Genomic DNA, 26,962 nt, shown 5'->3' on the forward strand with positions numbered 1-26,962 from the left:
GACTGCGGAGATACTGTATGATCATTTAGAAACAAGAAACAGCATTTTTTAACCTTTTTATTACCAGTGATTAAGCGTAGAGTTGTGGTCGTGAACGTCATGAAACAACCGTTGTTGTTGTTTAGATGATGCCGCCACTACCAGCTGTCAGCAGTAAACTGAAAAGGCACCCACGTGGAGGGCTGGAAAATGACCAATCATAAGAGGCCCGGGGTCAGCCTTGGCCCCGCCCCCAGTGTGTCAAAAGTCCTCGCTCCGCGCGAGCAGAGCTCCACCGCGAGCAACCCAATGTGTCAAAACTCCTCGCTCCGCGCGAGCAGAGCTCCACCGCAAGCGAGCACGGGGGAGAATCTGCCCTCGGTTGCTGAATATGTGCGCGAAGATAAAAAAAAGTGCGCGCGCAGTTGAAATCTGCGCGTGTGACACGAAATAAATGCGAGTGCAGATGTGTTATCGCTCGCGCGACTTTTGACTCAAATATGACGCCATAGTAACCAAGCTCAAAATCACAATTTTCGTCCACAGCCTTGCCATTTTTCCTTGGATTAGATAGATTTTACATGTCAGTATGCTGGTCTCACCCTCCCAGGCCTGTTCGGTGCGGTTGGGCGTGTTGCAGTAGCTGTAAGCCTCAGATACGGGGTTGGGCTCCTCGGTGTGAGGCACCGGGAACACTCTCTTTCTGCTCTTCCCCAGAGCAACCCCAACACCTCCATCTGCAGCCTGGAAGGGACGCTCCTCCAGTATGGGAGTGGTGGGGATCAGGTTCACTGTAAAAAGAGAATGAAAGTCAGGAAGGGAATAAATACAAGTTAATCCCGTATTCTTTGAAGTGCTTCAGTCTATCATGGGTCGGCAACCTTTTCTAACAAAAGAGCCATTGTTGGCCAAAAGAAGAAAAAATCTCAGAATGGAGCCACATTTTCTTCTTTTTATGAGCCTTACAATGAAGATAAAACAGCCTTAATTGAAGCCTTACCAACATTACTAATAGGTCACAATGAGTTGTTATTAAAATGGTTTTGTCAGAATGCAGTAAGACCCAAGTGCAAATAAGAGGCTAGAGTCCTGACAAAGATCTCAGGAAAGCTAGCCTGGCAAGGGAAACTCAAAACTAGACCTGAAGTTGGCTAAATTTAGAGGTTAAGGTGCTGGGCCGTAGATTTTAATAAGCTATGATGCACATTTTAGTTGACTAAAACTGCTGTTATAAACCACATTTTTTTACAACCGAAGAACACAAATTGATTTTGGCCTACACCAATGATAAATTAAAATTAAAATGTAACCCTCACCTCTCTGGACCCCAACTGAGACAATTTGATGCATCCAATTTCCATTTATTTTATTAAGTTTTTTTTAAAATAAGCACACTCGGCATCCTGTGTTTATTTATGTATTGCTATTGTTAGTATAATTGTCAATGTTTCTGATTCTCTGCTCTCTTGCCTCCCTTTATATTATTATAATACTATGTACTTTATTGTACTGTATTTATTTCTCTTTTTGTTTTGTGGGTTGTCTTTCTTTGTGGTTCTTCGTTCTAATGAACCGTTTAAAAAACTAAAATGTGGAAAACAGCTGTGGAATAATTTATGTCTTGTACTGATGCTTATGAATGCTAATTTCCAATAAAAAAAATGTGGTCACAGTCACAGGGAGCCACTGTAGATGGCCTGAAGGTTGTCTAACCCTGGTCTACTAAGGACTAAAGTGGTAAACCAGCTGACAGAGCAACATCGCCATCCTTAGATCAATACTGGATCTAGGATCTAAAACCTGTTATATGTACAGACTTAAGAGAGATTTACAGGCAATCATTCATAAATGAGACCAAGAGAAGTAAAGAGACTGGGGGAGCAGTGACAGAGTGCCTAAAATGAAGAAAACCCAATTCAACTGTCGCTCATCTCCCGGTCAACAGCTCGGTACCCCCAAACCCCTTACTGCTACCAGTGTGTTGCTTAGACACCAATGACCTGCGACCCCGAGCAGAAATGGTCCAATACAAGCAGAGATGTTGTGGGAACTGGAAGGCCCATTCAAAAACATCCAACTCTGAAGAAAAAGAAGCTGAACCCATATGGCCCTTTGGCAAGAGGGATATCCAAATCCTACTTATGTCTCTCTCTTTCTCTCTCTCACACACACACACACACACATCAGAAATCCAAGCTGGCAAGTCAACAGTGCAAATATTACATCCTGCTGCAGAGAAAGAAGAGAGGCCCATCCTGCTCCACCATAAAGCACACAGAGCTAATGGTTCCCCATTGCTATAACAACCGTCAGACTTAAATTATCTACACAAGTGTAGATGTACATAGTGGACTGTGTAAAGGGTCTCTCTTGCATTCACACAGTCACACGTACAGTTTTCCATTTCCCCTTCTCTGCAGCTGAGCTCATAAAGTTCACAGAGCTGCAGATGAGACGTTTTCATGCAAATATCCATGTTTGCTCTATAAATTAGCTCCCAGGATCAGGTTATTGCGATAGCACTCAACAAAGTTAGGCAAAACGCTCTGGGTACAGCACTGACTCAACAGTACTAATTTTTGCAGCTTTTCTCTGTTTTTTAGGGTTGTCATCACCTCTAGAAAATTTTAGTCGACTAACGCTAACACAAAACATAACATTTTGTCCAGTATTAAATTATTTGATGTCATCGACAGATCTGAAAAACTGAATTGCTGCACAAAGAATTATGCAACAGTGTTTACCAGATGTGCTCTTTAGTTTATTGGAAAAAAGTAATCGAGCATTTCAGCAAATTTCACATCTTTGGGTTTTGGACCGTTGGTCAGACTAAAGAAACAATTTCATGTGTCACCTTGTGCACATGTGATGGCCATTTTCACTATTTTCTGAAATTGCATAAATAAACCAATTAACCACAAAAAAAAAAAAAATCAATTAATGCTGAAAAGAATGCTTCGTACCAACATGGAACACCACAAATTCGTATACAAAACTACAAAACGTTAACGAAATATTTTACAAAACGTACTATATTGATGAAGGGAATATCTAAAGGGAATTTTTGAGATTTACAAACTACTTAACTAAACAAGATGAGACTAAATGTTGGGTGCAGCTGTCTGACTGAGCCAGACAGCCTACTTCTACAGCAGACTATTATTTCTGCAGCCATATTTCACCTCCCTCTCTTCAACAGTGAGACATTATTATATGACATCATCATAGAAATACGAGCTCTTGAAAAGGCTACACAGAGGTTCTAAACAGGCTTTTTTATCTTAATTATATTGCAGGAGTAGTAGATAAATACTGTACGAAGAGATCCGAATCAAGACTATTCAAAAAGCATCAAAGAATAGTTAAAGTCACTGAGGACAGTGAACTTTATAATCAACACCACGACTCAACTGGGCAGTCAGAACAAATACATTTTAAAGAGAAAAACATAAAAGTCTAGGTTGAGACAATTCTGTTGAGGTTTGTATATAGTGCGAGATAACTTTTAGTTAAATAAGTTGTGAAATCCATGTGCAGATATTTGTAGTATTAATTATTTCATTAAAAGAGTTTTGATTTTCTATGTGAAGATTTCTGCAGAAACTCACCACTGACAAGGAAGAGGAGAAGGTGTGCGGCGACAGCAGAGACCATTTTGACGACTGCTCCGTAGCTTGAGGTCCAGCCACGCACACTGGAGCTCATTCATTACCACAACCTGTCCCCCTCTACGCTCTGTGCCCCATACACTGCCACCCTCCCACCCCAGACACACACACACACACACACACACACACACACACGCCTGCCTGGACTAACCAAACTTTTGGAGGCCAGCTCAGTCACAGTCACCTACACAATGGGGCTTTTGTAACTCGCTGCCCAACACGACAGAGTGCATAGGCAGCAATGGCGCACAGCTCACTGTAGCAAACACAGGACACAATTATTGGACGCACCCACATAAACTGTGGCTGGAAACACTTTAAATGTGTTTCCAGCTTTTGGTACGCCTACATAAGACCTCACAAACACAAAAGAAGGCAGCCTGAGAGGGCTTGACAACTCAGTTTAAAACTGCTAAATGTAACATTTCTCTTTAATTTAAATGGTCACACACACACACACACACAGGCAGACAGACAGACAGACAGACAGACAGACACAGGCAGACAGACACATACACACAGACAGACAGACAGACAGACAGACACATACACACAGACACACACAGACAGACAGACAGACACACACATACAGACAGACAGACACATACACACAGACACAGACACACACACATACACACACAGACACACACAGACACACACACACACACAGACACACACATACACACACATACACACAGACACACACACACACACACACAGTAAACATAGTAGACCCTGTTAAATCTTCCATCTCCGTGTTGTGGATCATTATGCTCACACAGACACAGCTTGACTTCTACCTGGAGGCATAAGCAAAGTGGGTGCTCTGCCTCAAATTTGCACACAAACAAAGTAGTGTCAGCTATCGCACCACAGTGATTAGGGAGAAACAGGAACTAACAGAGTTTGGTAAGTGTCCCCACTTATCTGCCTACAAACTGTTCTGTGCTGTAACCAAAACCCAGTGGAGAAGTACTGGTACAGACCAGGTGCTGTGTGGATGGACGTGGCAGTCTGCAGCTGGATATCATAATAGAACTTCTCAAACAATTGAGTTTACACATCTCTCTTTCTGCCATATGCACACAAGATAAAAACCACACTTATTATTTCCTGCTCATAGCAAACTAATTAAAATTAAAATTATTCACAAATGGAGGATGCAGAGTTATGCAGCTTTATTAACAATCCACGGGGATGCGAATCGTATCTGAGCACAGATTAACATTCTCCTCAGCTCATTTAATTAAGCACTAATGCTTGGCAATACAGCAAAAGCCACGGATGTACTGATAAGACTCCCCTGGTTGCCCCCATGCTGTTCTGAATCCCATATTGCGGAATATCTTCTCATAGTGAGTGCAATCTGATATTAAATCTGCGTCTGTTTTTATTTACTGTGGCTCAGTGGTTATCTCTGTCACCTCACAGCGAAGCCACAGCCCTCCTGCATGGTGCTTCTTCCTGTGTGTTCTCACCAGATCTGTGTGGGTTTCCTCTGTTGTGCATGTTTCAGTTTCCTCCAACAGTCTCATAAGGTGAATGAGAGTTTCTAAATTGAGGCATAGCTAAGTCCCACACGTCGTGTAGGCCTGTCAGGCTTAACATGCTTACAGTGATAATGCTTGAATGCTGATGTTTAGCAGATAAGCTTACCATGTTGAGTGATGAGAATTTGGGCTGAGTTTAGAAGGTATTTGATCATAAATCCAAGTATTGGATAAATACAAATTTTATCTGAGTACTGCACTAGATGATCATCATATGGGGACCATGAGTACCCAAAGTTTTACAGCAAGTTATTTCAATTAAGAACTAATTGATACCCTTAAAATCTGGACCAATTTTTTTTGCCAATCTACACTCAGTGGCCACTTTATTAGCTAGTCAGGTGTACCTAATAAAGTGGCAGTGTGGTCTTCAGCTGCTTCAAGGTTGGACGTGTTGTGGTTCAGAGATGGTCTTGTGCAGACCTTGGTTGCAACCAGTGGTTATTAGAGTTCCTGTTGAACCAGTCTCCATTCTCCTCTGACCTCTGGCATCAACAAGCATCAAGGCTCTCTGGAGATTTTCTCTTTTTGGGAACATTCTCTGTAAACCCTAGAGATGGTTGTGAAATACTCACATCAACAACCATGCCACTTAAATCACCTTTTTCCCCCCATTCTGATGCTTGCTTTAAACTTTAGCAGCTCGTCTTCACCATGTCTACATGTCTAAATGCATTACTTTGCTGCAATGTGATTAGCTGATTAGATATTTGCGTTAATGAGCAGTTGAACAGGTGTACCGAATAAAATGGCCGGTCAGTGCATTTAGTGGATGATTACATTTGTGAAAATTGACCTGAGGATGGCACTAAGGAAAAGTCAGAAGACAGCCAAAATCATTCAAATGTATCCTCTAGGCCAGGGATGGGCAACTTAAATGCTGGAGGGGGCCACAATTTTTCATGGACACTACCACAGGGCCACATATAGGACCGTGCACTTAACCAGATATGATGAAATTGCAATTTTAAATATGTTTACAGTGCAAGTTAACATATTTCATGCTCAAATGCATGTATAACAGTATAAATAGGAATACAAAAGGTTTGAAGCAAATAAAAAAGAACTACTTACTGTGATTTTTTTTTTTTTTCAGTGCGAGAACAGCAGAACAACATTCATTGCAAGAAGTAATTTTGTGCATTTTTACACTGCGCTTTTAAGATTTCATGCTCAAATGCATGTAGTTGTACTGAGGGCCATTTCAAGTGAGGGTGCGGGCCGTATGCGGACCCCGGTCCCTGCTATAGGGACTTTGAATATCTGATTTTAATTTAATGGCAAGCCATAAAATAGTGGGCCAGATATTTATCTCTAAACAACAAACTTTATGGTGGTGTGAGACAATCACCTAAGTCAGTATACATACATTTATTTAGATTACTTTTAGCGAATGAAGTGCATTCAACCATGTGGATATTGCAAATTGCAAGACTCTACATCAACTTTAATTTATCAACTCCACTTAAGCTAGAGGGTGATTCTCATGAACATGGTACAGCTCATAGCAAAAATCCAAGAGCATTGAATACATATTTTCTTTGACCCTTTGTAACATATGCAATCTAAAGTCACTGTTTAATATGAATTCATAATCAATTTTTTCAAAACTTAAGGTATTTTCTGGCATTTTTTAGAGACACTGTGAGCAAAATCCATTACCGTAACACATTTTAAATAAAAAAAAAAATTTAAAGTTTTTTTTTTTCTTTTTTTTTCTTTGGCAAGCACTAAAGGGTAGCTGGTATCACCAAAATGTACTTTATTAAAATATACACATATTTTAATGCAAATGATTGATCAGTAGCGTAACATTTTACCATTTTTTCTAATCAATTTCCATTCAGATTTTGTTCTTTATACATTGTTAAAAACCATTATATTTGATTATATTCTGTTAAATTATACATTTTTAAACAAATGTATATATTTTTTTATTTTTTATTTATTGTATATAAGTCTATATAAGTTGTATATAAGTGTGGGGAAACCATGACATTTTTATTTTTATTTATTTTTATTTAAAGTACGTATGTCATTATAATCTTCATAGACATAACTTAGACTGGCTTCATGAGAATCCCCCTAGAGAGAGGGTGTTTTTTCAATGTCAATGTCTTCAGCGCAGAAGGTTAAAAAGGTTTTCTAATGTGGCTGGGCTCAATAAATCTGCCAACTGGTGTAGGTCAGACTTGGGATCTTGCCACTGGTCAGTAGGTGTTGCTGATTGTTACCATGAAAACATGGCCATTAGCCACCTTACCCCAGTGCTAACTCAGGACTAGATTTTAGTCTTTAAATAATCTTTATCATATATCCAGATCTCAGCACTCCTGTCTCTTCTTCTGAGAGCACAGGAGCAATCAGTGTGATTCAACAATGCTGCCGACGCTGTAAGAATGTGAGGAATGTGGAGTGCTTGGAGCTCTGCCTGTTTAACACTTAACACGCTTGCTGGTGGATTACTGTTTTGGAAAAGTTACAAAAGTCGGTCATGAGAAACTTTTACCACTATCAAACTGTCTGGAAAGCATTTCTTTTGAAGTACATTGAAATTAGGGCCGGGACTCGATTAAAAAAATTAATCTAATTAATTAGAGGCTTTGTAATTAATTAATCGAAATTAATCGCATTTTAATCACATATAAATATTTGACCTGAGAACAGTGAGAAGTAATTTTTTTCACATGGATTTTTAGTATACCATTGAATAATGACTGAATACATAAGCTTAAGCAACAAAAATATTGTTTATTTTTGTTCAAGTCCAACAGACCAGTGCAATTTTTGCAATTAAGTGTAGCAATAGCATATTTAGAAATATAGTACATTTCAGAAATTCAGGTAGCCTATAGGTAGGTAGACCTTCTGTAAACTATAATACTTTGGTATTTTAAGTAAAACACAATCCACGCTAGCTACCACACTAGCCGCTAGCTGCTATATGTTTTTGCATTGAGGTGATACTTGAGGCTCGATGTGCTGCGGTGATATGTGAATTCCTTGTTGCATAGCAACACAACCATGCTCTTATCGACGCTTCCATCCGTTGGTTTTTTGTAACAAAATGTCCCATCATCCACGGGGCCAACCAAAGCGTCTCATCAGCTTCTTCCTTCATGTTCACTGTGGTTTGTTGTTGTCTGAACTCATGAACGCTAGTTGGTGCTCCAGTATAATCGGTCCGCCTGAAACTCATCCAGTGAGAAACGTTCCGCGGTGCAAAAATAAGTGCGATTAAAATGCGTCAATTTTTTTAACGTGTTAATTTTTGTGTAATTAATTCATCTTGATTAACACGTTAAAGTCCCGCCCCTAATTCAAATGTAAACTTTTGTCTCTCTTCTCCCTCAAACGTGCATTTATTTCATCCAGCTCTTTTATCACTGTACTTAAACAGTACTTTAACTTTTGTACTCTCTCTGCTCACAGGCAACCTACCTTTCTACTTCTCCTTTATATCCTCCCATGACATTCCCCACTCACTGTGAATCTACCAACACTCCTGGAGCACTTAACTCCCATCAAGCTCTGCTTCACCTTTCCCCCCCCACTACTGCTAACATCTCAAAATAGTTGCCCTTCTCTGTGTTTCAGCCACTTTGATTCTCCTCTCCTGCAATTGTCCTCCCTGGAGCGTCCCTGAGCTCTCTCGTCACTTTCCTCTGAGAGTCCCCCGTGTGTCAGTCAGCGTGGCGATGGCGCCCTTTGCTGCCACGTTCGCAGCCATCCCACTTTTAATTTGAGGTAGCCTGGAGCCAGAGAGAGGCATTTACTCCACCATCGATCACCAACCGTCACTCAGTCTCTCATGGTAATGGTCAACAAACAATAATAAATACATGAATGGGCTTTTCTTAAAAGCAAGGGAGTGAGAGAGAAGATACCGCAGAGACTACAGACTGAAATGCGGACGGTGAAGAAGATGATTTTAAGAAATGAACAGAAACGTGGAACAAAAACAGAAGCTGACCATCTATTAAACATGAGGAGAAATCCCATATGCTTTCATCTCGTGCATCTCCGGGATAATGGCTCAAAAACCTTTTCTGCAGTATGTTTGATGAATAAATGATGACGACAGCTTTTCTCCAGCAGAATAAAATAACTGCCTTTAAAAAAACTAAACCTAATCATTTACTGTTCCACTGTGAAGAGAAAAACCACAAGACAGTTAGCCTCGTACTGATCAGCCATCAGATTTTATATTAACGACTGACGGGATGACCGATTGGCGGATCGAAGATTGTTTTTTCTAATGCCGATATAAAGGCAATTTTAGCTAAACTTACTATCACAACTAAAATGTTATGAAAAAAATTTCAACCATCATGTCTGCCTGTAAAGCCATGTTAATTAGAGGTGGGAGAAAAAAATCAATACAGCATAGAATTGCGATATTTTGCGTGGCGATATTATATCGATTCATGGAAATACTGGTATCAAATGAAACTAGAAGATCTAAGGAATCTATAGGCACCATGTGCATCAGCATATCATGTCGAAATAACACAGCAAAGATTTTTTTTATGTTTCATTCAAAAAAAATCAGAGCAGGAAAGCTTAAAGTTGAGGAAAGTTTGATGAAATGCTGCAGTTGTTGTCATCCATACATCAGTTCAGTTCAGTTATAATATAATACTTTGTTGGTCAGTCTCTGGGTTTGACTCACTGTGAAGAAATAGTGAGGAAAAAGTGAGAATTTTCTCTTATTTGACAAAACAATTCTTGATTGAATTTAATTTTGTGGACATAAAATGCAGTCAAAAAGTTACAGTAGGCCAAAAGTTTGGACACACACCTTCTCATTCAATGTGTTTTCTTTATTTTCATGACTATTTACATTGTAGATTCTCACTGAAGGCATCAAAACTATGAATGGACACATATGGAATTATGTACTTAACAAAAAAAGTGTGAAATAACTGAAAACATGTCTTGTATTTTAGATTCCTCAAAGTAGCCACCCTTTGCTTACTAGAATATAAGACTTGTGAGTACATAATTCCATATGTGTTCATTCATAGTTTTGATGAATCTACAATGTAAATAGTCATGAAAATAAAGGAAACGCATTGAATGAGAAGGTGTGTGTCCAAACTTTTGGCCGGTACTGTAAATCTCAATATATTGTATCGCAATATTCACCATATAGCGAAATGCTTAAAATCGCAATAATATCGTATCGTGACTCAAGTATCGGGATAAAATCGTATGGTGGAGCCTCTGGAGATTTCCACCTCTAATGTTAATCAGCAAGAGTGACGAGTGAATTTAAATACTTATTCAGAAACCAGTTTGTTGTCTTTTTTTCTAGAGCCTCCTTGGATTCCTGTACACTCGTGATCTGCTGGGAGACGGCTTAATGAGCAGCATGAGGTCGGCCTGAACCAGTGGGTGCTGGCCAGCTACAGCAGCTGAAGTCTATGGTGCAGAGCGACGCTTCCAATTCACCAAGGCTCCCTTATTACATTTATCATTATCAGTAATAGAGGCAGAGGAATAGCTAAACATTTGACACCTGAAGCAAGAGAGAGCAGGAGAGGGGGAGAGAGAGAAGCCATTACTTACTGCTAATCTAAAGCAGCAAGGAGGGGCTGGGACTGCTAGTGGCAAAGCAACATGCTACAAGTGTTTTCCAGTGGAAGCCGGTGACATAAAGCTACAAACGGACGCCCTACTACCTAATGGGTGTGACGCACTATAAATCAAAGTTGAGCTGGACACTCAGCACTCCAGTGATGTAGTAAATTTGCAACTAGCTCTGGCGTATTCTGCTGCTAACGGTTCAGGTCCTACTTACATCCAGGACCTTGTCAAACTCTACACCCCTGCCCGTCCTCTACGCTCTGCATCAGCCAAACAGCTGGCGACTCCCACCCTGCGTCGGTCAACTCGCCTCAAGACCACTTCCAGACTTTTCTCTGTCTTGGCTCCCAAATGGTGGAACGAGCTCCCCACCGACATCAGGACCTCAGACAGCCTGGACATCTTCCGCCGCAGGCTGAAGACCTATCTCTTTCAACAGTATCTCGGTTAAGTCATGGTCACCTAACATATATATTTATAAAAAATAAAAATAAAAAAAAAGCTCTTATTCTTTTCTCTTCTTTTCTTCTTTAACATATAGCACTCCTTTAGCAATGACAGTTAGCTCTTAAAGTTATGTACTTACTTGATTCCTATGGTCTGTGTCTAGTACCATCAGGTTGAATGCACTTATTGTAAGTCGCTTTGGACAAAAGCGTCTGCTAAATGACATGTAATGTAATGTAATGCAACTAATCATATGTTTTGTTTCACAAGCCACAGGAGTAACATAACCAGGTAGGCCTATGTAATGTACATTTTTCAATGCTCAATGGCTAACAATTGCTGTGGTACTGTAGCTGAGTTAGTGTATTGCGTTGCATACAGAGATCCAATAAGTGGTGAACAATAACTAACTGACACAACTATGAGCGATTGAGTTACACTTCAGCGGCCACAATGTAGCTGGCCAGACTTGGCTGTTTTGTGACTGTAGCCGTATTTCCATCAACAAAGACCAAAAACCAAACCAAAAACTTGATGGAAACACCAAAATTTGAAAAAACTAAACGAAAACTAAACAGGAGATGGAAACACTTTTTGCGAATAAGTTCTGATGTAGCGAACATTTAACTCATAACTGATCAGCTGTTTCCGCTCCGACGTGACAGAACAATAAAAAGTTGCACAATTTAATATAATTCCTGAATACATATTTTCTCATGGGTGGCCAAAGTTGTCCAATTAGTGACCTATTTATTATTATTTTTTCTGTCTTGCTCAAACTCTTCTTCTCTTATTGTGTACTGACAGATTAGCCTACAGCAATACATTACACCGCCACCTGCTGACGAAACTATGTTTATGCAGCTTTGTTTATTCAATCTAAACCAGTTGATGGAAACGCATTTCCTGTAATGTGACAATTAAAAATTTCGCTTCAACTTTAATGGAAAAACGTCTACTGTCGGTTGTAGTGTCAACGCAGGATAGGAGTGCTTGAGCAGAACTAGGGTGGGTTTACATGCAAAGCAGACAATTAGCTGCTGTAATAAAGAATATGAGAAGATAAACTGGGTTGAGTTAGAGCAGCGAGGGGGCTGGACTGCAAGCAGGTGTAGTCAGTTTCAATTAATATAGTGGAAGTGCAGTGTGCAGCAGCCAGCCCATGAACCGCCTGCATCTGTGTTCAACAAAACCTGCCTGTCAGACTGGCAATCTCTTCTGTCAAGTAACAACGATTGAATGATCTAAAAAAAACAAACGTTTGTCCTATACGTAAATAGGGCTGGGCGATATGGACCAAAAGTCATATCCCGATATATTTAGGCTGAATATCGATATATGATATATATCGCAATATTTTTATCGCAAAATGAAAGCAAATGTTCAGTGAAAGTCAAAGCCAAATATGACATGTCACAAGTAGTTTTATTGAAACGGTTTGTTTAAGTGAACATAACTGTATAACAACAGGAGAACCTTTTTAATATATATATATATATATTATTTATACATTTAAATAAATACATATCTTAAATAAAAATAGCCTACGTAATAAAATAGGCCAAACTTTTTCTGAAATAAATATATTATATATATTATAATATTTACATGAGAAAAGAATTACGAACATTACAAAGGAACTAAATAAGATAACCAGTAAGGGCAGCATTTATACATAAAGAAAGAAAAAAAATTAACTATATATATATTATTCCATATACAAAATATATTGATATATCTTTTATATCGATATAACGCCCAGCCCTAGGGTCCAGAAACAGAGCATGCTTGGACTTTTTGCTTTATAAATGAGTGATTTCTTCAAATTGTTGCAATCAAAGAGAAAAAATATGTGAACTATATCGATATATCGCCCAGCTCTACCTATAAATAAACTCCGGAAGACGGGCATGTGTGCAAACACCTACACACTTCCAGACCTTTCATCATAGGGTCTGCCTCAGGGTTTTACAAAAGGAGAAGATTACAGGGCAGGAGAGAAGAGTGGGTTTTATAGTAAGGCATTAATAATAACTTATACAGTAACCTCCTCTTAAGCGGTCAAGCACACATTATTATCTAGTGGAGGAGGGAGGGAGTGATGGCTGGGGAAAGAAGTGTGTATTTGGGGTCACAGAGTGCAAACACTAGACAAGTAAGCGTAAGAGCCTGCTTGCTCTTGTTATCTTTTTTACACCTCTGATCGTGCACGGCATTTCGAGTAAAAGGACAGAAGAGATAAGGAAGATGAAGAAGTGAAAGCTTTCAGTATCTAAAACTGACACATTTGAGTTGAAATGAGGCTGATGAAGGACAGCTCATGTAATTTTGGCAAACATGCAGCCCAAAATACCAGCTCTGTCGCACTGGATTCCACTATAATCCTGCGTGTGTGTGTGTGTGTGTGTGTGTGCGCGCGCGCTTGATTTATGCAAGTCTAATCCTATATGCTTGTCTGGACACAACATGAGCTTACGATCACCACAAACACTTCCACTGTATATGGGTTTTTCAGGGAATCCAGCGCAAAGTAGCTTAATCTTCCACATTTTACATCAGAATATAAATTTCCATTTGTACTGCATGCCCCGCCTGCTTCATCACCCACTGTTTTTCCAATCGTGCCTGCGAGGCTTGCAAATCACTCCCAGTGCAGTGTCTCCATTTACTGAGCGGTGGTTTCCTTGCATTCACTGCGGCTGGCAGGGACACACTGTCTGGACAATACCTCCAGGAGATGCTGAACAATGACGTGATGGAGGGAAAGACAATGTTCACCTAGGCATTCCACAGCAGATGTGTGTGTGTCTCTCCCAAAGGGTTTCAGAGCATCCAGAGGCCCAATGCTGCTCCTGGATATTTATAGGAAACCTATATGGGATTGTGCTTTGTTTAGGTATGAATGGGATACTTTGAATGGGGGAAGCAATGAAAGGATATGCATGTATAAACACAAACACACATGCAAACAGAAAAGCTGGGCAACTTTTCTAATGAACACAATAGTTTCTTTCACAATCAAATGTGAACAGTGGATCAGGGCTTCAGGGAGTGGATGATTACAGACATTAGGGTCGTCAAAAGTATCGATACTCCAAAAAGTATCGATACTAAAACGTTGTATCCGGATACGATACTAATTTTCAAAAGTATCGATACCGTGACGTGCACAAGCAGTACTACAAACTTGGCGAAACATCTGAAGGACCGACACCCTTTACAGCCTTTCCAGTGAATTTCGACAGGTTAGTGTCTTTCGTTTCAAACTGACCTATTACTGAGGTTATCGTGGCCGGTGGCTCGCATTAATGTTATTGTGCCGTGTTATTATTAGCCATTAGCCGCAGCTAGCAATTAAAGGCTGACGTCACGTTAATGATTATAAACAACAACGGAATACGGTGGACTGCCCCCTCTGGGTGGGGAGAGAGGTACTGCCTCAAGCGAAGGAGTTCAAGTATCTCGGGGTCTTGTTCACGAGTGAGGGTAGAATGGAACGTGAGATGGACAGGCGGTTTGGTGCGGCGTCAGCAGTGATGCAGGCGTTGTACCGGACCGTTGTGGTGAAGAAGGAGCTGAGCCTGAAGGCAAAGCTCTCGATTTACCGGTCCATCTACGTTCCAACCCTCACCTATGGACATGAGCTTTGGGTAGTGACCGAAAGAACAAGATCACGGATACAAGCGGCTGAAATGAGCTTCCTCTGTAGGGTGGCTGGGCTCAGCCTTAGAGATAGGGTGAGGAGCTCAGACACCCGGAGGGAGCTAAAAGTAGAGCCGCTGCTCCTTCGCGTCGAAAGGAGCCAGCTGAGGTGGTTTGGGCATCTGGTAAGGATCCTCCCGGGCGCCTCCCGTTAGAGGTGTTCCGGGCACGTCCAACTGGTAGGAGGCCCCGGGGAAGACCCAGAACACGGTAGAGGGATTATATCTCTCTCCTGGCCTGGGAACGCCTCGGGGTTCCCCAGGAGGAGCTGGACATTGTGGCTGGGGAGAGGGACGTCTGGAATGCCCTGCTTAGCCTGCTGCCCCCGCGACCCGGCCCCGGATAAGCGGACGAGAATGGATGGATGGATAAATAAATAAATCAGGCATGTAGTATGCCCATATTACGTTAATTGACAAAGTGTCAGTATACATAAGCATAGAGTTAATAAGTTGACATAAGTGTTGGTGACTGAAAAGTGTTATTTTCTCTCTTGAAGTCCCAGAATGAAGCAGAGAAAAGTCGACCTGCAACCAAACAGCAACACACACAGCCGACTCTACCTCTTTTTTTATCAAGCTTTCCTAATATTGTGCACAGCATACAACCTCAAAATATTGTTCTAATTGTTATTGTTTATTGTATTTATTTTTTGCACTACCTCAGACCTGAAGTTTGTTATCATCGTTGCAGTTTCTTTTTGCACAACTGTGTTTTATTATAAATATTTAACCTGTGGTTCTGGTACTTTTTACATGTTGCATTTTTCTTGTTTAAAGAGATAAACTTACAGAACTGGAGGCTCAGACTGATGATGGCCAGCGCAGCCCCGCCCACCACCACCAGGAGGAGGAAGCGGTTACGAGCCAGCATCTTATCATGTGATGGGTCCTCGTCCCTGTCCGTCAGCCATCCAGATCACAGTCCATCCCTGCGGTCTGGAATACATAAAACTGTCAAAATGTAGCAATAACTCAAGACGTTTCTCTCAATTTCATACCATTAGGAAGTGAAGATCTTCTTGTGCTCATCTCAAGTTCTAAGAACTAATATCATTTTCTCCGGCTAATCAGTTGGGTATGCAACACATGTGTAAAAAACTGATTATCTCCACAGAGAATCATAAAAAAGTAAGACCATAAATCTCCGGCAAAGTTAATCTTCAGCATGGAAAAAAGCATAAAAGCCCTACAAATAAGCTATGAGCAGTCCTGTTTGTAATGTACCCATGAAAATTATCACTGGATTGCTTTGATACTGAACAAAACACCATAACTATATCCCCAGGAAATCATATTCAATAAAAAAATGTGGGAATTATGTCTGTGTTCAGATTTAAGCTATGAGAGAAAAAGGAATATAACTGTTTGTATGCAAATTGTGAAAATTAAATATGTTTATTGCTTTAATTATCTCTCCCTAACTCAACATCCCTCCTATGGTCTGAATGTTTCTAGAGATCATCAGTATCTAGATTCATTGCAGATGCATTATGGGAGCCAGAAATGGTAACTTATACCTTCCTCGCTGTATCTTGGCTACTTTAAGCTAAGTTCAGTTTGCAGTTTCTATCACGTCCCATAACAAATGCAAAGTGTGAAAGAAGCTTTAATATGTCATTACTTTTTTTTTAAATGAGGATCTTCCTGAAAGCCTTCAGACTTTTGATGCTATGTTGCAAAAACAAAAGAATGAAAATTCTGTAGGTTTGCCTCTTCTATGACACATTAATTGTTGAAGGTTTATGCAAAATGGCAACAACTTGCATCCTTTAACACTAACAAATGTCATGTTATCTCTATGACAAGTGAAAATAAGAAAATATGACAACTCAACTACTGAATGTCCTGAACATCAGAAGGGTGATTCTCATCAACATGGTACAGCTCATAGCAAAAATCCAAGAGTATTGAATACATATTTTTCTTTGAGCCTTTATAACATATACAATCTAAAGTCACTGTTTAATAAGAATTTATTTTTGCCCAGCTTTTTTTTAAATTAAGGTATTTTCTGACATTTTCAGAGAACACATTTTTAAATAAAAAAAACAACAAAAGTTTGTTTTTTTTTTTCCTTTGACAAGCACTTAAATATGCTCAAGGGTAGCAGGTATCACCAAAATGTATTTTATTAAAATATACACATATTTTATTAAAATAAAAAACATTTTTTTCTCATCAATTTTCATTCAGATTTGGTCTATACATTGTTGAAAACCATTATGTTTGATTATATCCTGTTAAATTATACATTTTTAAACAAATGTATATTTATTTTTATGAAGTTTATTAAATATTTATTGTATATAAGTGTGGGGAAACCATGACATTTTAATCTGGACGCATTAGAGTAATGGATTTGTGAATAAAAAATATGTTTAAAAATATAGAAAATATTATTTTAACACAAAACAATGAATTGTGCCTCATTATGGCTATATTGTTCATTCATATAAAAGTGAAATATATTTAGTTTAATAAAGTACGTCCTTATAATCTTCACAGACATAACTGGATTCTCCTTTTCTTTAACGTTGTGTAACTGCACTGATATTATGAGGCAGAGTGATTGCAGATTGCAAATTATTATTATAGGTAAATCAAGTTATCATGTGATAACTATTTCAGAAGCTATGTTCAGTTAATATGTTATAGTCAGAATCATTATCACAATGAATGAAACACGTCTTAGGTTTCAGTATGACACACATCACATTTTCCACCATAAACCCAGCAGTTACACTGAATATAGTCCTTGAAGGGGCAGAGAAACCAAGCAGTAACAGGCGGGAGGAACAGACTCAAACTGCAGTAAATGTAGCCCTACACAATAAACCCTACCATTAGGCGGTCTAAAAATATTCACAGGCCAGAGTGTTCATGCCTACGTGTAACCAAAGCACAGTAAAACGATGCTTCAGGCAGAATTGTAACAACAAATATGCCTCATACTGGCCCATTTCACTTCCTGCACACATAACCTGTAGCTCCAGGGAGCGTCACACCAAACTCCTGTCAAATACGGACAGTTTAATGTTGGTTAACTTATCAGTATACATAGTCAGATAACACACATATATATTTCGCAAATAAAGCAGCCACTGGTTGATTCGGCATGCAAATATCTCAACAAAATATACTTATTTACACGAAATATCAACTTCAATACACCACTATCACAATGTTTGACATATACAAGGAGCACTGTCAGGTCTCATTTGTTTTTAAAGACATGCTCCTTTCATAAAGTTTGAATGCCGAAGAGTGGACTCTAGCATTTCGTCACCCTGTTAAAATAATCGCCTAACTCATTTTTTTCAAGTTTTGCATGAAAGCACAAAAAACTTCACCAGAAGTGTAAAATTTATTGATCATTTCATTCAAAAAGGATGTAACAAAGGATGGCTATTGGCAAAGTAATAACACTGTGTGTAAAGTATGTAACTTAAGAGAAATAAATGACTTCGGCAATTTTTTGAACATGCCTTTGTGACTTAAGCAAGATATGGTAACACTTTATTTTGAAGGTGTCTACATAAGCGTGACACAAGCCTGTCAGAAACATGACATGACAAGTATCATGAGCATTAATGTTACTTCAAAGTGTCATTAATGTTCATGACAAATCCCATGTCATGTTTATGACACGCTCATGTCACTCTTATGTAGATACCTTCAAAATAAAGTGTTACCAATATTAGTGTCAACAATAATACACTAATAAACCAAACTGATAACCAAACAATCTCCCTCTAGCTCTTCTTTGCTGGGTTCTTATCTAAAGCCTATGTCCGTGGCCTAGAGGTTAGAGGTTAGGAATCGGGCTTGTAACTGGAGAGTCGCTGGTTCGAATCCCGGTACTGACTAGGACTGAAGTGCCCTTGAGAAAGGCACCTAACCCACAGCTCCCCGGGTGCAGTAATGTGCTGCCCACTGCTCCTTGCATGGTGTGTTCACTTGTGTGTAAAAAAAAAAAGGATGGGTTAAATGCAGAGGTTGAATTTCCCCATTGCGGGATTAATAAAGTACTCTTCTTCTTCTTCTATATGGCAAATTATGGCAAAAAGTGATGATCTTAAGGGGTAAAATCACATGATCTGATCAACTGAGGATTTTACCATATGTGGCCGGCGCCATGAGGAGATGATTTAGGCAAAAAAAATGACTAAGGCGATTATTTTAACAGTGTGACGATATATATATTTCGCAGCCACTGGTTGATTCGGCATACAAATATCTCAACAAAATATACTTATTGACACGAAATATCAACTTCAATACACCACTATCACGCTGTTTGACATATATAAGGAGCACTGTCAGGTCTCATTTGTTTTAATTGCATGCTCCTTTCATATAATAATAATAATAATAATAATGTCTACAATGTTTAATTGTTAAGTGATTTTTGTTTTGTCTTGTGGACCCCAGGAAGACTAGCTCGTCCCACTTTTGGTGACAGCTAATGGGGATCTTTTTAACAATAAACAATAACAATAAACAATATAGTTTGAACGCCGAAGTAAAGAGTGGACTCTATCATTGCGGAAAAACTCTGCACTGTCGCTTTAACCAGCACGCGCGTTTGTCAATAAGCGAACAAAGCTGAATCGTCAATTAGTTGAATAGAGAACTGTACGTAGCGAAACTAGAGAAACGTGTCTGGTTAGACTCAGCCAGATAACTAGTCGGCTAGCAGGTAGCTACAGCTACCCTACGCTTCATTCATTAATAGTGTATATTAACGTAACGACCGCTCTGACTGGCTGACGGAGAACACTGGAGCTGCTGCTACTGTCATCTATGTTAATGTCCACTTCTCCTAACTTTATTTTTTCGCTACTTGTTGCTTTCCTGTGCGGGGGCTGGTCACAATGTTACCGTGCTGATCGGTAGCCTATCTTTGTGTTCTTCACCGAGTCAAGAATTAAAGTGCCACTTCAACAGTCCTACTCGCTGCAGAGGACGACAAAACTAACTATAAATGTATACATTCCAGCACCGCAAAATGCTCAACAAAAACAACACGTCTTACATTTTCCTACCTGCAGGAACAGCGAGTGTCTCTGAGTCACACAGCCGGATTAAACACTTGAATCCACCGCTTCGGTTTCTCCGTTCAACCGACTGCCGACCGAGCAGCGAGAAGCGGCGTCAAACCGCACATAATTAGCAGCAATACTTCCGGTGACAACTTTCAAAATAATATTGCTGCAACAAGAATGCGCTGCCACGTCTCGCATATGGCCAGTAATATTCTCAGAGATGCCCTTTTAAATAATATTTAAAAAATGGTGACATATCCTATTCATCTATCTGCACCACAAATAAGATTCCTGTAACTGTTGGATTTTGTTGATCTCACATAAGATATTTGCGCTTGAGCCAAGTAAAGGCGACTATCATAACAGTGTATGCATTTCTAATTGACCTGAGAAATAGGCTAGAAGCAGTGTATTTTAGGGTTTCTGTTGAGAACAAAGTCCCATTAGCTGTTACTTAATGGGCTTTTATTTTGAAAAAAGAATGTTTTGTTTTCCGGTACCACTTCAGCTTTCTCTTTGTAACTTGACGGTTGTGGAGCAGCGGGTCTGGAGGGCTGGTTCGTGGACATCCAGCCCCGGCAGAACCCTAACCTCACTGCCCCATCTGCTGGACCTGCCACAGCAGTGCACATGGTGCCTTCAAGGCCTCCCCGCTGGAACTTTTTGATGAGAGACAGAGAGGAAGAAGTAGATAACTATTATGGATTAAAGGAAGGAAGTCTTCAGTATGAGCAATAATAAATTGCTGACTGTGCACTACTTTCTACTTGTACTCTACATTTCAGCATAGGCGTAATTTAGGGGGGGGCTGCAACCCACCCAATAATCCATAATATATATTATTTATTAATATATATTATATATTTTATATTATTTATATGAATATAATATGTATAATATACATTTATATTATGTCCTCAGACCTGCTTCACAGAATAAAGTCTGAAGCTGACTCAAACATTAAAATGCTTTTTACATATTCAGTAATAACGTAACCAGAATAACGTTATAACCCATATAACCCTGACAGAGCAACTTAACAAACATAGTGGATACTTTGGTAACTAATTTCGGTGATAGTACTTTTTACTGAAGTACCATTTTGAACGCAGGAGTTTAATTTGAAATAAAGTATTTTATAGAGCGGTATAGTGGTACTTTTACTTGCTTTACTTTACTCTGAATACTTCTTTTACAAACATAGTCTCAGTTTCTGTAGGTGGTAATCTCCCCTTTTCTGTGTATAGTCATAACAATATACTTCAATCCATCTTGTTTATTCTGAAACAAAAACAAACGTTGTATGCCTCCACAAACCAAGTTGCAGTTTACAACCATGTCTGTTCAGACTCATGCAGACATATAATTTATCTAAAAACTTGGGTTATGGTTCCTTTGTGTCTCTCTTTCTTCAAGAGATTCTACCAGACTAACTGAATTTCCCCTCTGGGATGAATAAAGTAATTTTGATTGATTTGATTTTGATTGATTTCATGCACCCCCAGTGGGACGGACTAAGACTGGTTTAGCCATTGTTGGGGGTGCCTCAGTCAGACTTTCAAATAAGAGAGCTTTAAATGTTTTATGCTGATTGTAAATTATTTAAATAAACTGTCAAATATGAATGAATGAATATTTTATTTCGGTTAAAAACATTTTAAATATCATGTTTTTACAAAAGAATCCATCAGACAGTAACCGAAAAAGGACTAGGCTGAAGCCCCAAGGCTTATTCTTGCCTCTCCTGTACCATCTTACATTCACTGAATGATTCACATTGTTACAAACACATGATAGCTTAAACTGAAAAATCAAATTCAATCACATTTCATTGTAACCCTTGATAATTTTAGACTTTAAAGTCTTCTTGAAAAAGAACATAGAATTACACGTCTTTATTTCATCATTTAGTCCAGGGGTGGTCAACCTGTGGCTCCAGAGCCTCATGTGGCTCTTTAGGCCGCCAGCAGGGGCTCCCAGTGGCTGAGACAAAAAAATTATATATATATTTTTACATTAAAAATTTCATTTATCAATGGTGTAGACCAAAAACTATTTGTAATCTCCAATTGTAAAAAAAACTGTATAGCCTTTTTACAGCATATTAAAAAAGTTTTGACATTTAAGTCAACTAAAATGTGCTTCATAGCTTACGAAAGTCTCCGGTCCGTCGCCTTAACCTTTAAGTTTTGCCAACTTTGAGTTTAGTTTTGAGTTCCCCTATAGACTAGCTTTCAATATCATATTAATAAATGCTCAATATGACTATTAATAATGTTGGTAGGCTAATTTAGACTCATTAGGCTGTTTAATTTTCATTTTAGGGTCAATATTAGGTTTGCGGCTCCATTCCGTGATTTTCTCTTTTTTTTGGCCAACAGTGGCTCTTCAGTTAGTAAAGGTTGCCCACCCCTGATTTAGTCCATTCCATAATTTTACACCCAAAACTAACACACTTTGTGAGTTTCAAACATTTGCAACCCCCTTAAGTAAGATAACTGTAGATTTCACAGTGATTATTTACGGTGTACCGACACAACAACACAGTGTCACCGCGCATTAGTCTGCTCACCTGGCTGAATCACAGCTAAATGGATGTGATGTAATTTTCTGCCAATTCGTATACATCATTCAATTCATTATTGATTGTGCTTGTTTTTTTATATTCAGTTTACAACAGATATGTACACATATTTCAAAATTATTTCTGACATCACTAGCAGGACATTTTGCATGTTGTATGCACAAGTTTTACATGTATTTTCATTAGCAACCCCCTTAAGTTATAAATCTCCTGCCTCAATTTAAATATTAACAGGAATATAACAGGAATTGACATGTTTACCACTCGAAACATTAAAGCTAAATTATCTGTATCTTTATCTAGATGTTACTGATGATTTTATGGAAGTTTAGTATACACTACTGGTCAAAAGTTTTAGAGCACACCAACTTTTCCAAAATTTAATTGAAAATGATGCAGTTTAATGTTTCAGTGTACTCTGAAATTAATGCACATTTGCAACATTTAAAATTCTTTATTGAGCATGATAGTGTTTTGAAAGTAAAAAAAAGATTGAAAATCACATTTTATGTTGGACTAAAGGACTAAAAAATGACACAAAATGACTAAAAAGACACCAAAAGACACAAAATGACTAAAAAAAGACACAAAATGACTAAAAAGACACCAAAAGACACAATATGACTAAAAAAAAAAGACACAAAATGACTTACAAAGACATGAAAAGAATTCAAATAACAACAAAATAGCCCAAGACTCCATAGAGTTAAGTTGTTAACCCACTTCTTGTTCCCTGAAAAAAGGCCTACTTGTATAATTGTGAAATGTACATTCTTTTTCAGTTTTGGTTAACCTTACCTTTTTTTATTTACCTCTGGCAGTTCACCACTTACCTTTGTACCCTTTCAAGCTGTTCATTTGACTTGAACTGCTTGAATTTCAATAAAAAACTGGAAAAATTGGGGTGTTCTAAAACTTTTGACCGGTAGTGTATATAGAAATTCCTCTTGCAGTCTTTTGGTCTTTGCAAATGTGCAGCTTTAAAGTTTGGAAAATGAAATGAGTGGTACAAAGTTGACAGCCTGATTCTCTCTGCAGACAGTCCTGTAACGCTGCCGTCTGCTTGCACCACTGTCTGCTCCTGTGGTTTGCAAAGAGCCACTAAGTTTATTCACATTCAGCCGCAGTCAGAGCACTGAGACACCACTCAAAAACTGAGAGAAACAACTTATAGTGGTGCTCGCTTACACTGTAAAGAATTTACTGTGATTTTTACAGTAACTTACTGGCAGCAATTAACAAGTAACTTACTGTAATTATTATTTACAGTAGAACTACTGTATTTTTATTTACAGTACTATTGTTATACTGTAAAATAAAAAACAATTAAACACTGTAATTTTAGTTTTATTTACAATACTGGTTTCTTTACTGTAAAGTTAAAAAATTAAACACGATTTTTTTGTTGTGTTTACAGTACTGATTTGTTTACTGTAAGAATAACAGTTAAACATTGTGAATTTAATGGTGCTGTTTATGGAAAGTAAACAATGCTGTTAATTTGATAATTATTTCATCATTACTTTTTATAGAAATAACTAGTAATTGCAAGTAATTACTCTACGCACTAAAGAAAACAATATTAATAAACTTATTTTTTTACAATTGATCTCCATACTGTGTTTTGTATGAAAAACTTTAAGTTAATTATCTAAACAGCATTTATATAGGACTGATTCTGATCAAAATAATGATAAAAATGGAAAAATACAGTAGTCTACTATTCACAGTACTACACTGTCTCCTGTGTTTTTTCTACAGTAATGTTTTAACTACTGTGATTTCCCACAGTAATGCTTTGACTACTGTAATTTTTGTAATTTTACTGTAAAAATCAAACACAGTGATAAACCGTGAATAATACAGTAAATAAGTAGATTTCACAGTGATTATTTACGGTGTACCGACACAACAACACAGTGTCACCGTGCTAAATGGATGTGATGTCATTTCTGCCAATTCGTACACATCATTCAATTCATTATTGATTGTGCTTGTTTTTTATATTCACTTTACAACAGATATGTACACATATTTAAAAATCATTTCTGACATCACTAGCAGGACATTTTGCATTTTGTATGCACGAGTTTTACATGTATTTTCACTGGGAAAGATAGAAATGTAACATCATTTTTAAAGTTTACTCCAAAAAGCAACTTAATTCAGCACTTGTGCAGCTCTATTGATTTACTGAAAATCACCTCTTTTTCTACAAAAAGCTTCTCATTAGCTGAATTTGTTGGTTGAGCATTATTGATGTGGAGCAGCAGGCAGAACGTTGAGCTGCCAGCCCTGATACTGACTGACGGATCATGCAGACACACTCACCAGAGCGTTTTTTTCTTTTTTTTTCTTCTCTTCTCTACTTTGTATTCTGTCATGCAGGTAGCTTTTTAAGCCAGCTGGAACACAACATTAACATAAACTGTAAAAAAACAAAAAACTGTTGTTTTTACGGTAAAAAAAAATGGCAGCTGTGGTTGCCAGAACTTTACCGTAATAAATACGGTAGAACTTTTTGTAATATTACGGTAAAAAGATAATAGCATTGATGATTTCATGTTTAAGATTGCCATTTTATTCAATTTTTTACCGTAGAAATAAAAAGTTTTTCCATCAAAATAAACGCTGTTTTGCCATATAATTGACAAGAAAATACTTTATAAATGCTGCATAAATTAAAGATTTTGCCATTAAATATTACAGTATATTTTTGTCAGAGATATGGTGTTTAGTACATTTAACAGTGAGAAAAAGCATTTTTACAAAATATAAATGCAAAAATTACAGTGATGCTTGTATATATATTAGAGTATATTTTTGTTACACACATGGTGCCAGTATTTTAAAGTGGAGTAATGTGGGGGTTTTTTTTGTTTTTTTTAAACTGTAAAAAATACTGTTTTGGCTGATATATACATTTACGTTGTTTCATTGTTACTGTAACTAAATTAGCCCAATCTACAGACATTTTTTACAGTGTATCACCACCTTTTAAGTTGTTAACTTGAGAGCAAGTTATAAAGCAATACTATAATTTATTCAAAGATGTGTTTCTGTCCACCTAATGAATGTCCAATATTCACCCACTTTTAGCTCTGTTTTTGGTCTTTACCAACTCCTAAAGATAATATTTGTCTCTTTAGGTGCTAAATGCTCCACTATGTTGACCAAGTAGCAGCTTACTCTCTTTGTCTGCTGTTTGGAGCAAGTAGTGTACAGTGAGTGGTTAGCTGCTCTAGCCAAAAGCAGTGAGAGTCAAGTAAAGTAAATGTACCTTAAAATTTTACTTAAGTACAGTACTTGAGTAAATGTAATTAGTGACATTCCACCACTGATGGTTGCAAAGAGATCTATGCCTAAAATTTGAGTTTTAATTACTAAGGCTGAAAGATTTTCTCGCCTCACATTTGCAGCTTTCTTTACATCTTAACAATAACATCTTTGAAACTGTCGATAACATGCTATTTAACATTATCTGGAAAAATCATACACATTATATAAAAAAGAACATCCTGACCATAAACTGTATATAAATAATGACGTATGACCCCATGCTCACGGAGGATACAGCAGACATCAGTTGCTAGAAAGTTTGGAAAAGAAAACTGACTGCGACGAACTTCTTCGTCAGGAGAACTGTATTGGCTACGGGTACTATCGGGAGGATTTTGGCCCATACAAGCACTTGACAATAACTTGATAATGTCCTCATTGGTCAGTGTTGCTGCCACAAGGTTCCCAGCTGACTGACTCATCCTCACTTATTGCGGCAGCAAAATACAAGATGGCAGTGCCTTGATGACGTCAGTCATATTTCATTCCATATATTCAAGGTTCATTCCATATATTCAAGAATTCATTCAATATATTCAAAGTTTCATTCCATATATTCAAGGTTCATTCCATATATTCAAGGTTCATTCCATATATTCAAGAATTCATTCAATATATTCAAGGTTCATTCCATATATTCAAGAATTAATTCCATATATTCAAGGTTCATTCCATATATTCAAGAATTCATTCAATATATTCAAGGTTCATTCCATATATTCAAGAATTCATTCAATATATTCAAAAGTTTCATTCCATATTCATTCAATATATTCAAAGATTAATTTCCTGAACGGCATGCCATAATATATATATATATATATATATATATATATATATATATATATATATATATATATGTGGTCCCTAGATCCCTGGGCCTGCCTGTAATCCAGCTGAAACCCCGTCTCATCACAGTTGTAGATTTGACGGGGCTTCTCCCTCAACCCATGCCTCTGCCTGCTGCAGAGAGAGCCTGTCTGCTTCCATCTCCTGTTTGGCCTGTTCCATTGCCTCCAGGGTCCACTTCCTCCTCTTCCTCTCCCTCTTCTTTATT

At 38.1% G+C, this 26,962-nt stretch overlaps 1 protein-coding gene across 5 annotated transcripts in view; it reads right to left on the reverse strand.

The window, feature by feature from the left end:
* Positions 1–20,095, reverse strand: part of pxylp1 (2-phosphoxylose phosphatase 1) — a 39,318-nt gene extending 19,223 nt beyond the window's left edge. For 2 of the 5 annotated variants that reach the window (XM_059330835.1, XM_059330831.1), the window contains exons 1-2: positions 3,588–3,727; positions 582–770 (exon numbers count right to left, since the gene is read on the reverse strand). In XM_059330835.1, coding sequence (XP_059186818.1) covers positions 582–716 — 135 coding nt within the window. In that variant the 5' untranslated portion in view covers positions 717–770; positions 3,588–3,727. Of the gene's footprint in view, positions 1–581; positions 771–3,587; positions 3,728–15,726; positions 15,874–19,972 lie in introns of those variants that run through there. The other 3 variants (XM_059330832.1, XM_059330833.1, XM_059330834.1) reach the window with 3 other exon arrangements.
* Positions 20,096–26,962: the final 6,867 nt, after the last annotated feature.

The sequence above is a fragment of the Centropristis striata genome, chromosome 4, assembly GCF_030273125.1.
Source record: "Centropristis striata isolate RG_2023a ecotype Rhode Island chromosome 4, C.striata_1.0, whole genome shotgun sequence".
Lineage (NCBI taxonomy): Eukaryota > Metazoa > Chordata > Actinopteri > Perciformes > Serranidae > Centropristis > Centropristis striata.